At 57.4% G+C, this 14,067-nt stretch overlaps 1 protein-coding gene across 2 annotated transcripts in view; it reads left to right on the forward strand.

Annotated features, from left to right (window-relative positions):
• The first annotated feature begins 884 nt into the window (after window positions 1-884).
• The window catches only part of PDE1C (phosphodiesterase 1C), a 288,406-nt gene continuing 275,223 nt past the window's right edge, over window positions 885-14,067 (forward strand). For both annotated transcript variants that reach the window (XM_054726097.1, XM_054726098.1), the window contains exon 1: window positions 885-988. In XM_054726097.1, coding sequence (XP_054582072.1) covers window positions 904-988 — 85 coding nt within the window. In that variant the 5' untranslated portion in view covers window positions 885-903. The remainder of the gene's footprint in view (window positions 989-14,067) is intronic.

Genomic DNA, 14,067 nt, shown 5'->3' on the forward strand with positions numbered 1-14,067 from the left:
GTCGGACCTCAGTCCAGCCTCTCCCGGCCTTTTTCCTCTTTTGTAACAACAGGGTCCGCTGTGGGATCGGTAAAACCTCTCCCCCCTCCACAAATACCTGGAGTCTCCCATTTGGCTAAACCCGGTGGCCAAGAGCTGGGAAGAGCCGTCTGGAATGAGCTAGAGCTCGGCTGTCCAGGGCACAGGGCAGCGGCGCTGGGGAAGGCGGTCGGCCACCCTGTGGGTTCCTTTGATAAGGATCTGCGGGCCGCGGGGGGCGGTGGGGGGCGGTGGGGAAGTGATGGGGCGCAGGCTGGGTCAGGGGGCCGGCGCTGGGAGGAAGTGGGCGTGGCGACGTTCCCGACTTCCTTGTTTGGAGTAAACTTTGGCAGCATCTGCCCGGCTCCCGCTGTTTGCTTTCCCATCTGGCGATGTGCTTTTTGGGAGCGCCCCTGCCTGCCAGAGAAAACATCTAGAAGCACGACGCCGCATCCGAGCCGTTCCCTCGGGTCCCCAAACCCCACCAGCCTCCAGAGAGGGGCAGGCGAAGCCCAGAGAGAGAGCGGCCGCGCCTGCAGCGCGCGGGGTGCAGCGACTCTCCGCGACGCGGGCGGAGAAGACGGGGATTTCGGCTCCCACGCCCCGGCCCCGGCACCCCCGCGCCGCGCGCGCCTCCCCGTCTCCGCACCCCCGCGTCCCTGGAAGTTGGCGCTGGGGATGGGGCGCTCGCCGCGCCGGCTGGCTCCGCGGTGCGCCTAGTGCAGGAGCGGACTGGGCACTCGCTCGCCGCGCGCAGCAGCCGGAGGCGCCGGACCTGCGGGGACCGCGCGGCGGCCGGGGGGCGGGGACCGGGCTGAGCGCGGGCGGAGGGCGCGGGGCTGCGTGCACCGCCGCTGGGGGACCCGCCACGCCAACGGCGGAGCCATGACGGACGCCAGCAGCAAGAAAGAGGGCTTCAAAAAGTGCCGGAGCGCCACTTTCAGCATCGATGGCTACAGCTTCACCATCGGTGAGAACTCCCCCATCGACTTGGCTGGGCCGGGACCCTTTCGGGGGGTGGTAGTGTGGGGGTGCTGTCTAAGTGAGGGACGGGGGAGCCGGGCCGGGCTGCGAGGCGCTCGACCGGCGGGAGCCCGGGGAGCGGAGACAGGGCCGGGGAGTCGCGCGCGTGTGGCCGCGTCGCGCGTGGGGTTGTCCCCGCGGCGCCCCCCTCCCCTCTCTGACTCGGAGTCCCTCAAAAGCTGTGTCAGAAGCACACCCCTCTAAGGGCCTGGTTTCCTTGCTGTGATTTTAGGAACTCAGCTCGGGAGGGGAGAGAGACTGGGACGGAGGCAGAGAGATGGAGATAGAAATAGCGGGAGGGAGCTCAGCGACAGAAAGACGTGGACACGACAGACGCTAAGACAGAGACACCCAGAGGGACGCCCAGAGAGACAGAATGGCAGGCACCTGGACACAGAGACGTTAATGGAAACATCGGGACACCAGGTCAGAAATACCAAGGCTAGCAGATGCCAAGGCAGACGCCAGTAGAGGAATGACAGATGGGGGACAGTGATGGAGCGAGAGAGGCACAGGGTGGGAGAGACAGGCACATGGAAATAGATCCAGACAGACAGACTGGATGAGAGTTTCTGCAGAAGTAGAGAGAGAGAGAGAGAGAGAGAGAGAGAGGGAGGGAGAATGAATGCAGGCAGGGAGGGATGTACCTGTTAGTGAAATATTGGGGGGAAAGCTGTCTCCTGTCCTCTGGGCCCCCAGTGGCTCTGGGTCCCCCCCCACCCCCCACCCAAAGCCGTCACCAGGAGGCACCAGAGGGGCCGGGGCAGCAGAAGAAGCAGGAACAGGAACAGGCCGACTCTGGAGGATTTCTAGAAGCACAATTGCGTGGTCCCAGATTATGTGTAGTTTTAGGGATTTTAAAACATTGCGTAACTGCCCTCTGGAAATACCCGCGCACACTCTCACCAGCAAGCCATCAGGTCCCTCACATGCTCTAACGAGGACTGGACACTAATTTAAAAACAGCTGCTGGGTGGAAGGTCATATCTCAATGCCACAGGTCCTTCACGTCTGTTGTAAAACTGCGTTTTTTGTGCTCTTGGCCTGTTTTTCCTCTGGGGAAGTTTATCATTTATTAATTTGCAAGCACTGTTACTGGATATGCTAGGTATTAATGACACATGTAATCAATATATTAATTACATAATTATAATGACGAGATATTAATAGAGAGTATGTAATTACTGTTGTTAATCACAGAATAATGATGTGACTAATGTATACTAACATGTGCACATAGACACACAGGTCCTTATGTCTGTGCTGTGGGTCTGTACCTTTCCAGTGTGTCTGTCAGGTGCTTTACAGATATTTCTCCCAAGGAGGACTCATTCCCGCATCATCAGTGCAAGCCCTGGCGGCCAGGACTGGCTCGGAGATCGTACAGGTGTCTTACCGCGCACACCTGTGGCCCCCGCTGGCCGCACGGCTTCTGCAGGGAGGGGTCGGTGGACAGCCCCCCTCCTGCAACGTGAGAGAAGAAGCCCGAGGAGACCCCGGGGGTCCCCCGAGCTCCCCTTTTCTCAGGAGTCTGACACTTTGTCACCAGGAATCACTTCCCCGTCTAGGCTGTTAGTTATGCAAAGTCCCGGTCAGGCACTTCCCTGAAGGAATTCTCACGATGGTTCCAATGGTTCCGGCAACGTCAGAGTCTGACCAGGGAGGCCTGTGAGGGCGAGGAGGGCCTGCGGGAGGGGAGTGGGGCCCACCCCTGTGGCAAGGTCAAGGAGAAACTTCTCTCTGAGAATGGACACGTCTGGGCTAAGGGGTCGCATCCACTTCTGGGGCAGGGAGAGCCTTCCGCTGCGGCGCTCAGCGGGGTGATACTCCCCGGGGTGCATCATACGGGGCACTTTGGTGGTCACCAGGCTGGGGCGCTGGGACAGGCTCTACAGTGCGCAGAGGTCAGAGGAACTAAATGCTTTGCAGGGGCAGGGGGAGGAGGGGATGGCCCCCCACAGTGAGGAATTACCCTTAACACCAATAGCACCCCCACGCCCCCATAGAGAAACACTGTGGGGTCCCTCTGACAGGCAAGCCTGACCTGGCCATGAACTGGCTCCTGAATGGCCTAGGCCCTGGCTGCAGGGACTCTGAGACACTGAAGGTCAAGGTCAAGGTAGCTTCGGGGTGTGGACCAGGCGCTGAGCTGGGTGCTTTACTCCGCTCATTGGGTCGCCTTTCACCACAAATCTGAAAGGAGCCGAAATGACCCCAATGTAGGAGAAGAAACGCCTAAGCCCTGGACAGGAAGTAATTTGCTGAAAGTCACAAGCAGAGTGGGGTTCGAGCCTGGCTGCCCGGACGCCCAGCCCAGGGTTTGCCCCAGGCCGTGCTGCCGCCCACAGTGGACTTTATTTCTGTCTGAGCCTCTGACTGTCCCTCACCTCCGTGGAGAGAGGTGGGGGGTTTCTGCTAAGCCAGCGCCGGCTGGGCCATCGCCACCGGTGGGGCCGGTGCTGCCGGCAGGACCAGGGTTTGTTAATCTGCCTCCACGGGGCTGCCTGCTCAGTCCTGGGCCCCCCTCTGTCCCAGGGCCCAGGGCCTTGCGGCCTCTTTATATCATTTCCTCGGGTCCCGAGGTCAGGCGTGCGGTGCAGAGATCTTAGAAACACGGCTGTGAGGTGGTACGTGTGCCACAGCCAGAACGTGCTGGCGGGGAGCCTCCGAGACCTGGGAGGTCCCTCCCCAGGAAACCATCGAGCTAAACTGGCTGTGACGCTCAGCACAGCGAGGGGCCGGTGGCGGCGGGAGCGTCCCTGCCCCTGGGCTTCGGGGCCTGTTGGGTTTGGATTAAGTAGATTCTTACTTCCTCCAGGAGGCTGCCCGAAATACAAAACACAAAGCACTTCCTTTTTCTCTTTAATTTTATGTCTTCAATTGATGGGGGTGACATGGGTCAACGTGAACATCGAGGTTCCATGTGTGGATTGCCACCTGAGTGGGCCTCCTTTCATGGCTGAGGAAGTAGGGCTCAGGGAGGGCCCTCATTTCCGTCTCCCCACAGTGATGACCTCCAGGGGTCAGGAGGGTGTGACGTTGGAGGCGTAGAGCAAGAACGAACCCGGCCCGGGATGCTGTGGAAAATTCTGGGCCCGCACCGAGGAGGTGTTGCTAACAGAGGGATGCGTTTCCTGTAGCAACGGCCCCTGGCTCCGCTGCCGCCGTGTTCCTCTCTGTGAGCTTGTCCCCGAGGAGGAAAAAGAGGGGCCCTGGGATGGAGATCGGAGACCCCAGGGGCTGGAGGGAGGGTTCTCTGCCCCGCCCTTGGACTGGGGGGAGCTGGGAACCCACGCTGAGGGGGGAGGTCTGCTGGTGGCTACTCCTCCCTGAGGGGTTCGGGGTGGACAGGGCTGGGGGTGGCCCAGGCCAGGGGGACTTGGCTGCGGGCACTGGGGGTGTGGCCCCCTCTGCAGCCCAGGCACGGAGGCTGGCCCTCGCTGAGGACTTTCTCAGCCCAGGCTGGGCTTGTGTTCTCGGCCAAGTGCCTTGTCTGTGTGGGTGGAGGCGAGACCTCTGGGCATTGCACACCTGATTGGGGGTGATGGTGGCGCCCACAGAACCGAATAAGGACCTAAGTGAAATATCCTGCAGCCACCTGCCGGTACCAGTTGCCCGGGCTCCCCGTCCGCACATCTCTCCGAGGACTGGAGCAGAGTGTGGCACGAGCCGTCGTCAGATGTCACGGTCCTTGCTCTGACATTGACCTCCGCCTTCTAGGCCCCATCCTGCCTCTTGGTCAAGTCCCCTCTCTGAGCCTCAGTTTCCTTATATGTGAAGCGGGGAGCATGACCCTCAGTTTCAGAGCTGTGGGGAGGGTCCAGTGCAGCGCAGGGAAGTCTGCTTTGCTAACTCTGAAATGCCTTCTGTCATTAGGAACACGTAATGCGTGTTAAACGAGGCTTCAGCTGGAGGAGTGGGGCCGTGAGGGCCAGCCAGCGATCGGAGCGCACAGCTGCAGGGCGCGTGCCAGCTGGGAGCTCGAGTTTGTGGGGGGGACTCTGGGCTTTGGAGCCCCACCAAGACCTGTTTTGCCGGCTGGTGAGGCATTTAGCTCCTCTGAGCCTCAACTTCCTTCTCCGAGTCACCGGGGCTGCTGAGCCCTTCCTCGTGGGTGGGCCACGGCCCGGGGAGCAGGTGCCACGTACAGCGCCTGGCTGGTGCCTTGTGGGTGTTGGTCCAGCGTCTGCTCCCGTGACCTGAAGTCACACTGTGACAGAGCCGGCTCTGGCGGGAGTGGGCGAGGGCCGTGGTGTGACCCTGAGGGCTTGTGGGTCACTCTGGGGCCGGTTAACAGGTGGCCTGCCCCCTGTACATCCGTGCTGGCCCCTGACGCCCGATGGGAGCAAGAGCAAAGTGTGCCCGGGCATCCTGCTGCTCTCCATGGGCTCAATGCCTCTCTGGCCACACAGTGTGCCCGCGTGTCCCCCAGCCTCCACGACCTGGGCGGGGTCATGGGCAGAGTCCTGAGGAGGGGCTCTGGGCAGCTCCTGGACAGAAGAGCGCTGCTCACCCGACAGGCCGAGCCAGAATTAGAATCCTGACATTTTCAGCCAGTCAGTCCCCCGCCCCCACCTTCTCCAGAGAGGGGAGGAGGGCTGGACATGGAGTCTCCATAAAACCCCCAAAGGGTGGGGTTTGGGGAGCTTCCAGGTCGATGGACGCATCCACATATGAGAGTGACACACCCCAGCTCCCCAGGACAGAAGCTCCTGTGCTCTGACCCTCCCCCTCCCCCCAGATCTCGCCTGTGTTCATTGGCTGCTCATCTGTATCCTTCATCCAGTCCTGTAATAAACCGGTAAATGTGAGTGCTCCCCTGAGCTCTGTGAGCTGTTCTAGGAAATATCAAATCCAAGGGGTAGGAGGTCATGGGAACCTCCGATATGTAGCCAATTCAGACAGAAGTTGTGGGAACCTGGGGACCTGCCACTGGCGATTGGCATCTGAAGTGGGGGGCAGTCTCCCATGGGACTGAGCCCTTTACCTGTGGATCAGACGTGGCTCCAGGCAGATGGTGTCAGAAGTGAGTGACATTGTAGGGTGCCCAGCTGGTGTCACAGAATTTCTTGGTGAGGAGAAAACCCCACAGACTGGGTGACCTGAAGTGTCAGAAGTGGAAGTGTTCTGGCCCTGGCTGGTGTGGCTAAATGGTTAGAGAGTGGCCCATGCACCAGAGGGTCGTGGGTTCGATTCTCCGGTCAAGGGCACGTACTTGGGTTGCAGGTTTGCTCCCCACCCCCAGTTGGGGTGTGTTCGGGAGGCAGCTAGTCGATGTGTCTCTCTCATATTGATGTCTCTCTCTCTCCCCCCGCCCCCCCCCCTCCCGCCTCCTCCGCGCTCCCTCTCCCCCTTCTACTCTCTCTAAAAAGCAATGGGAAAAATATCCTCAGGTGAAGATTAAAAAAAAAAGAAAAGAAGTGAAGTGTCTGTGTGAGGAACAAAGGAGGGAAGACTGGAGTTTTTCCTAATGTAGGAAACCATGGACTAGACTCAAGGAAGGAACCAAATGCCAGCGTGTGCCCGGGCCCCCGGCCATTTCCCCCTCCGACGTGACATTCCAGGGGGAAGTGGTGGAGATTTCCCGGCGTCTCTGCCTGCCTGCAGGGCTGGTCTATTCCCCTCGGAGGGGATGTGAAGCCTTATGACTTGAATCCATGTTACTGAGTTGTTTGTCGCGAACAATGAGTGTGAGCACCGGTAGCAGGACGGAGCACCTGGCACGGGTCCTGCCGGGTTTGAGAGGCAGGACGTGTGGAGGCGGAGGGTATGGGTCTGGAGCTCGGTTGCCTCGGTGTGAATTTTGGCCTCACAGTGTATTTGCGGGGTGGTCTCGGACAAGTTACTTAACCTCTCTGTGTTTCAATGTGTTCCTCTGTTAAGAGGAGATAATTGTATCACCTGACTGCTGGGGTTTTGGAGGATTGAAATGAGTTAATGTCCATCAGGCAGTTGGAACAGTAGCTGGCATGTAGTTTTAGATAAATGTGTGTTATTATATTATTTCCATCACAATAATATTATTACATATTTATAATATATGCCCATAATAACATATTTCTATAATGTTACTAACATGAAAATAATAATAACCAACTCTGAGTCTTGCTGGATCAAACACCATATGTACTGTTCTTGAAAAGCTGTAAGGATGACCTTGACCTACTTTCATGGTTCAGGATTTGCCTTTCCTGCCAAAAGGCATTTACTTACATGTTGTTGGGCATTGGTGTCCGATGCTGTGTAATTAAAAAAATATTTTTATTCATTTTCAGAGAGAAAGGGCGAGGGATAGAGAGACAGAAACATTGATGAGAGAGAAACGTCCTGGCTCAGTTGCCTCCTGCACGCCCTGCACTGGGGATCGAGTCAAAACCCGGGCATGTGCCCTGACTAGGAATGGAACCTGTGACCTCTTGGTTCCTGGGGCGATGCTCAACCACTGAGCCACGCCAGCCGGGATACAGTTGTTCTTGATGAATCCCTGGTGGACCTCCAAATGTTCCCGTCTCCCTAGCAGTTGATCATCTTTCAGGATTCAGTGCGTCCCTTGCGATGGCTTTGTGAAGCGAGTCCCTCTGTGGATGCTCAGCTCCCCTCTGCCAGGCGCTAGGTGGGAAGGAAGGCGGTGCAGGACACCTGGGCTCCAGACCCATCCCGGCGGCTCCTGGCCCCATGCTGCTGGGAAGCTCCTCCCTCACGTGGCAGCGGACACCGCTTCCTTGGCCGCTGTGTTGTTGGGGAGACCGGGAGGAGGGTGTAGGAACCTGGGCCACTCTGGGCGCCCATCCACTGGCAGCTGCTGGTAGTGATGATAGGGAAGCTCTGGATCCAAGGGAGCGGGCCAGGCTCTCAGACCCACAGCGGCGCCCCTGGATGGCGCTCACAGGCTGGCCCCGGCTGCCTCCCTCAGCCCCCACCAGCCACGTGTGCCAAGTGCTGGCTGGGCTGCGGGCTGTCTTTGTTTTCGCAGGACTTCCCACCAGGCCGCGTCTGGAGCGCCTGCCTCAGCCGCCAGGGCTGCCAGCTGGGTCTGGTGACACCGTCAGCTGCTCTGGGCAGAGCTGGTTGGCACTTCCTGTGCTGGTGGGCAGGCAGGCGCCGGAGGGTGGCGGGAGCTTGGCCGTGGCCTTTCCCGTGAAACCCCGGGGGCGCTCGGTAGTGGGTTTTACTTGTTGGGCAGTATCTGCTGAGTGGAGCTGAGACCACCAGAGACTATGCCCGTGCGCGCTGGCCCACAGATGCCGCCGCCGAGGGCTGTTCCAGGAGGAAGTCACACGCACTGATTCGACCACCCCTGCTTTTCTGGCTTCGGTGCAGACAGCTGGGCTCCCTCTCTCCTCGGGGGCAGCCTAGCTCAGCTCAGGCGGGATCCCATGGGCTTGGGAAGGGAAGTAAGAGGAGGGTCAGCTATCTTGGACTTGATCACGAATAACCGCTAGGATTGGATTGGCCCTTTGGATAGATGGTCTAATTCAGTGGTTGGCAAACTGCGGCTCCAGAGCCACATGCGGCTCTTGGGCCGCGGTTTGCCGCTCTGTTGACTAATGAGTTTGCCGACCACTGGGCTAGTTCTACCAGGAAGCTTTCACAAGTGAGGGGGCCGATGGAGTTCAGGTCCCGTGCGCGTCCCTTTTCCCCTTTAGTTTAATTTATTTTTCACTGGGGGATGCTCTGTTGGACCTGCCACACTGTATATTTTATTCACCGGACATGTATTTTTGTTTGTTTCTTTGTTAATCCTCACCCGAGGATATCTTTCCATTGATTTTTAGAGCGAGTGGAAGGGAGGCGGAGAGACAGAGAGAGAGGAACACTGATGTGAAAGGGACACATCCATTGGTTGCCTCCCACACAGTTGAGCCTGCAACCGAGGTACGTGCCCTTGACCAGCATCAAACCCGGGACCCTCCGTCTGCAGGCCGGCGCTCTACCCACTGAGCAACCTGGCTAGGGCTCCCCAGGCAGGTTGACTATTGGAGATCATCTCAAAGAATGATGGTAGTGCGTGTGGTGGGAAGCCCAGAAGTCGAGCTGCTGAGCTCTGATGCTCACCATTCATGAGGCATCGAACTACTCTCTTGACCTTCCTGAACCTTCTTTCTGAGTCTTGTGAAGTAGGAATAATAACGCCTGTGGGCGACATGTCACATGCTAAGTGCTGGGCCAGTGTTGAGACCATCCCATGTGCTCACAAATCTTAATTCCTCTCCCTTCCCTTCATTCCTTTCCTTCCTGCCTGCCAAACCTGAAGGTGTTTCGGCTGCCTCAGAGGTTTGCCCTGGAGTCACCAAATACGAGGAACCTGCCGTCCTTGGAAGCTCTCTCCCCCTGAGAGGCCCCGGGAGGAAGCTGGCATTGCACAGGGAGCCCCGTTTAACACAATAGGATTTAGGCAGCGAGTGGGAAAGTGGGTGGATTTTTATTTTATTGATTTAAAAAAATATTTTTTTATTGATTTCAGAGAGGAAGGGAGAGGGAGAGAGAGGTAGATACATCAACAATGAGGGCGAATCATTGGTCGGCTGCCTCTTGCAAGCCCCTTACGGGGATTGAACCCACAACTTGGGCATGTGCCTTGACTGGGAATCGAACGGTGACCTGTTTCATAGATTGATGCCCAACCACTGAGCCGCACAGGCCGGGTGGATTTTTTATTTTAAAGTCATCTGTTCACAATTTCCAAGAAGAGGTCACTGGGGCTAGTGACTCATTGCTCTTTAGCAGTTGGAAGTTACATTAGATTTCTAATTTTGTCAGGTCAATGAATGCTGCAAGGGAGTCCAGCATCTTAAAGGGGCCCTGCAGGACTCTGAGCAGAAGCAGATCCCACCCCTCTGCCGGGCCGGGGAGGCCCGCTCTCTAAGGAGACGCATTTTCTTCCTTTCTCGTCACGAGGCACACTGTTTAAGACAGGGCAAAGTTGAAACCAGGCAGAATTTAGGTACTGTAAGAGTGTAAGTCTGGTCTTAGCAACTGTCTCAATGAGGCTGCTCTCATTACGCAGCCCTTACGCAGGCTGCTCCCGACGTTGATGGTGAAAATGATGAGGCTTTACTGGTTGGGAAGCACTGGCGCTAATATCAGCTCATTCGATTCTGCCAATGCCCCTGCCAGAGACCAAGAGCTCCATTTCACAGGCCCAGACACTGAGGCCTCAGGAGGCCAGTGACTAGTTTCAGAGCCATGACCCACGTCCAGTTTCTACACGCCAGGGATCTCAGGCTCCTGCACCCTGGGTCTGGGAACCATCTAGATTCTTTCCTGTGTGCCCACCCCCGCCTCGTCTCATCTGTCATCGAGGGCTCTAGATTTTCTTCTCCAAACCCTTTCCTGTTCAGACTTTCCCCTCCCTCTCGTGTGCCTCAGGTCAGACCCTCCTCCTCTCTCCCTGAGCCATCGCACCATTTCCCAGCGGTCTCGCCTCCCCTCCGAACCCCTCTCCCCGCGGCAGCTAGACTGTTCTTTTGGACCACACAACTGACCTTGCTGCCCTCCAGTCTAAAACCACACAGTAGCTTCCCACCACGGGCAGGGCCAGGCCTCCATTCCCAGACAGGGCTCACGGGCCCGGCATGATCCGGTCTGTGCGTCTGTCTAGGCTCATACTCTCTGGTGTCCCTGCTTGCCCACGATTGCAATCAGTCGCTTAGGCTTTCTTTGTGGAGTGTCCGCCGAATGAGAGCTAGGGTGTGAGGCCCTAGGGCTGCAACAGGAGTGAAACTGACCCGCCCAGCAGAGCCCATAGACACTAGTGCTGCGTCCTCTGACGGAGGGGCAGGGTGCTGCGTGGTTCCCGGTCGTGGGATGGAACCCAGCCTGTGGGTGTGGGGCTTCCCTGATGAAGGGGTTAAGGGAGCATCCGGGTGGAGCGGGCAGCCTGTGCAAAGGCCCTGTGGCTGGAGGGCGGATAGAGGAGGACTATGGGTCGAGAAGAGGCCGGAGAGGTGAAGGGGAGGCCAGCGGCAGGGTTTTGGTCTTTTTCTCAGGAGTGGTGGAGGGCAGCTAACGGTTTTAAGCAGAAGAGACACCTCAGAGGTGTGTTCCGAGGAGCACACTGTGGTTCCGCTGTGCGGACTCGTCTGCTGCTGTGCGGTCACCAGCTCCTCCAGGGCGCACAGCTCCTCCACTGCGCCCGGGCCTCCCGGGGCCTCCTGAGTTCACCCTCTCCTCGGATAAACCAGACGCACGTGCACAGTCAGAGGCAGGGGGCCCGCGGGGGCCGGGGGCGCCTCACTTTCCTACTTGCTGCATTTTGTTCAGAAAATGAAGAGAGGGTTATTCACTTCACTCGCCTGTGACAACGATGCAGCTCATTTTAGGGACCCGGGAAAGGGAACCTCATCTTTCAGAGACGACCTCTGTTACTATTTAGGTGACTCTGTGTCCATATTTTCTTCATCCTAGGTTTACATAGTAGTCTACTGCAGATTGATCTTTAAAGGGCATGGGGAGGGGAAACAATTGTATGTGTGGGCATTTAAGACTTCCCATTTTTCTCCTCCTCCCCCTCCCCCGCACAAGCCAGGGGAGACTTCCCTGAGCATTTCACAGCGTGGTCTGCTAGTGGAGTGCTGTCTCACCAGTCACACACACATTTTATATACAACTCACACCTCCATCCCAACCTACACTCTCTCCCTCCCTCCCCTCCCCGGCTCCGCTCTTCAGAAACGGAAGTGGTATGTGTGAGCCTGACTCTGCGTGGGGATGTCAGGGAAGGGCGCTTAACACCCGGACGCGCCTCCGGTAAGAACTCAGTGCACTTGTGGGTCGGCCAGCGTCTCCGCTTCGCATCCCAGGGACAGGGCTCACGACCTTGTGTAAAGGAGGCCCCTGGAGCGGAAGCTCTCGGGACCAGATGTTCCTTATAGTTTACTTCAGCGGAAAGCTCCATCGGTCACTCGTCCCTCATCCTTCTCTTCCCATCCTTTGCTCGGTGCCCTTTGGCCGCCCCGCAGATCTAAGGAGACGGTAGACAGTTTTCTCCTTCTTGCAAAGTTTGCGGGCGCGTGGGGAGACTGATGTTAGAAAGTAACATCCCTGGGCCCCTGTTGGGAGGGTTCCTAAAGGAGGAGGGTAACCCGGGGCAGAGAGGGTCGCCGACGCAGCCGTCAGCAGAGGCGCGGACTCAGCCTTGCCTGCCTCGCTCCTCCTCCCCGCCTCCCCCCATCTCTTCACTCGGTTTCACGGAGGTGTCATTTATATGCCATAACCTGCACCCCGTTTAAAAGTCCAGTCCACGGTGCTGAGTGAGTTTCCAGAGCTGTGTAATCACCGTGTGTAACCGCCTCCTTGTGTTATGCCCAGTAGTGTCCATTCTATTGGTACATGCCTTTGCTTGTCCACGCACCCACTGGTGGACAGGGTGTTTCCATGTTTTGGCTACACGTGTTTGCGTGCACATATGTTTTCGTTCTCTTGGGTAGATTCCCAGGAGGGAAACTCCGGGTTGTATGGGGAGTGCGTGTTTAACTTTTAAGGAATTGCCAGGCTGTTTTCCAAAGTGGCTGCACCGGGGTCTGAGAGTCCACCAGCCACGTGTGAGAGTCCTTGAGCCGAGGTCGAAAGAATCAGCCAGGTCAGTGGTTTCCGAGCACTTCCAGGGCGGGGCTGGCTGCGTAAGAACCAAATGGGGAGCTTCGGCAGGACTTCTGGGCCCCACGCTTCGATTCTGTCCTAACGGGATGGGGCCCAGGGAGGCGCGGTTTTAGGAAGTTCTCTAAGTAACTCCGGTGTGTGGCTTTGTGTGGGGAGCAGGAACTGGGTGAGGTGGAGGATGGGATGGGCAGGGGAGAGATCTCGGGAACGTTCTAGGCAGAGAAAACAGCATGTGTGAGAACACCAGAGCCTGTGTTTTCTACGGCTGGCAGGAGGAGTGGCGGGAGGCAGAGGCGGCTTTGCGCTGGGCCCGTGGAGGCCCGAGGAGGGACACCTGTTAGGGGAACGAACTTTAGTGTTTGAGTACCAGAGCTTCATACTTAATGTCCAACAACCCTTTCCACTCATCATTATCCTCAGTTTAGAGGCGAGGAGCCCGCGGCTCAGGGGACGGGGCAGAGGGCTGGGCGGGGAGGCCGGGTCCATCTGGCTCCCTCCGTGGAGCAGCTTGCCGGCTCTGGGCAGAGCTCTGTGCCAGCAGCGTCTTGGGATTTCACGTTCGTTGTCGGAGAACTCATCACGCATCTCACATTGCATGGGTCCCCCGGCTGGCTGTGCCGTCGCTGTGATTTGCTGTCCTTCTCCGTGGGGTAGAGGTGTGTGAGGTTTTATCTAATGAAAATGACATTGAAACGTCCCGGGGAGATGCAGTAGCAGACCCCTTGGCGGTACGCAGGGGCTTGTCTGGGACAGTGAGTCCTCGGCGCTTCCTCCCTCCCGTCGCTGTTGATGGAGGTGCATCTCCACGCTGACCCAGGTCCCTGGGGGCTGTCAGTCTGAGCTCTACACAAGTGTGGCGGGGGGGCCCTGTGAACGGGTGGGGCTGTTTTCAGAGTTGGATGCATGACGAGGGGAAACTTGTAGTAATTACCGAGCAGATGCCCTTAATGAGGCCTCGGCTGGGTTTCCAGCTGGCGGCTCGAGCTCCGCGTGGGGATGGGAATATTGCAGCCACTGGCTCCTTATGTGACATCACATCCTCCCCTTGTTGTCATGGCAGCTGTAATCATCCCCCCCCCCCCCGAAGTGTCCCTCAGGGGGAAGGCAAGCCACGTCTTTTTCCATTGATGGGCGTCGTGGTACTTTCATGCGAAGGAGAAGAATGAGCTCCTCAATGCTTTTGAAAGGAGAGGAAGCTGAACAATTGTCAGCGTGATATTACTGCAATTGTTGTTATTCTAACAATTATTAGGCAGGTTGTCCATGTTGATGGGGGAAGAATTTATATAGTGAAGATTGGAAAAGAGAACACAAAATCCTACTTGTAATATCAGCATGAGAACCGCTATTGACATTTGGATCTGTATGTTTTTCTGCTTGAGTTTTAACACAGGCACATTCATTATTATTTTTTCAAATGTGGGA

Source organism: Eptesicus fuscus, chromosome 14 (assembly GCF_027574615.1).
Source record: "Eptesicus fuscus isolate TK198812 chromosome 14, DD_ASM_mEF_20220401, whole genome shotgun sequence".
Classification (NCBI taxonomy): Eukaryota; Metazoa; Chordata; class Mammalia; order Chiroptera; family Vespertilionidae; genus Eptesicus; species Eptesicus fuscus.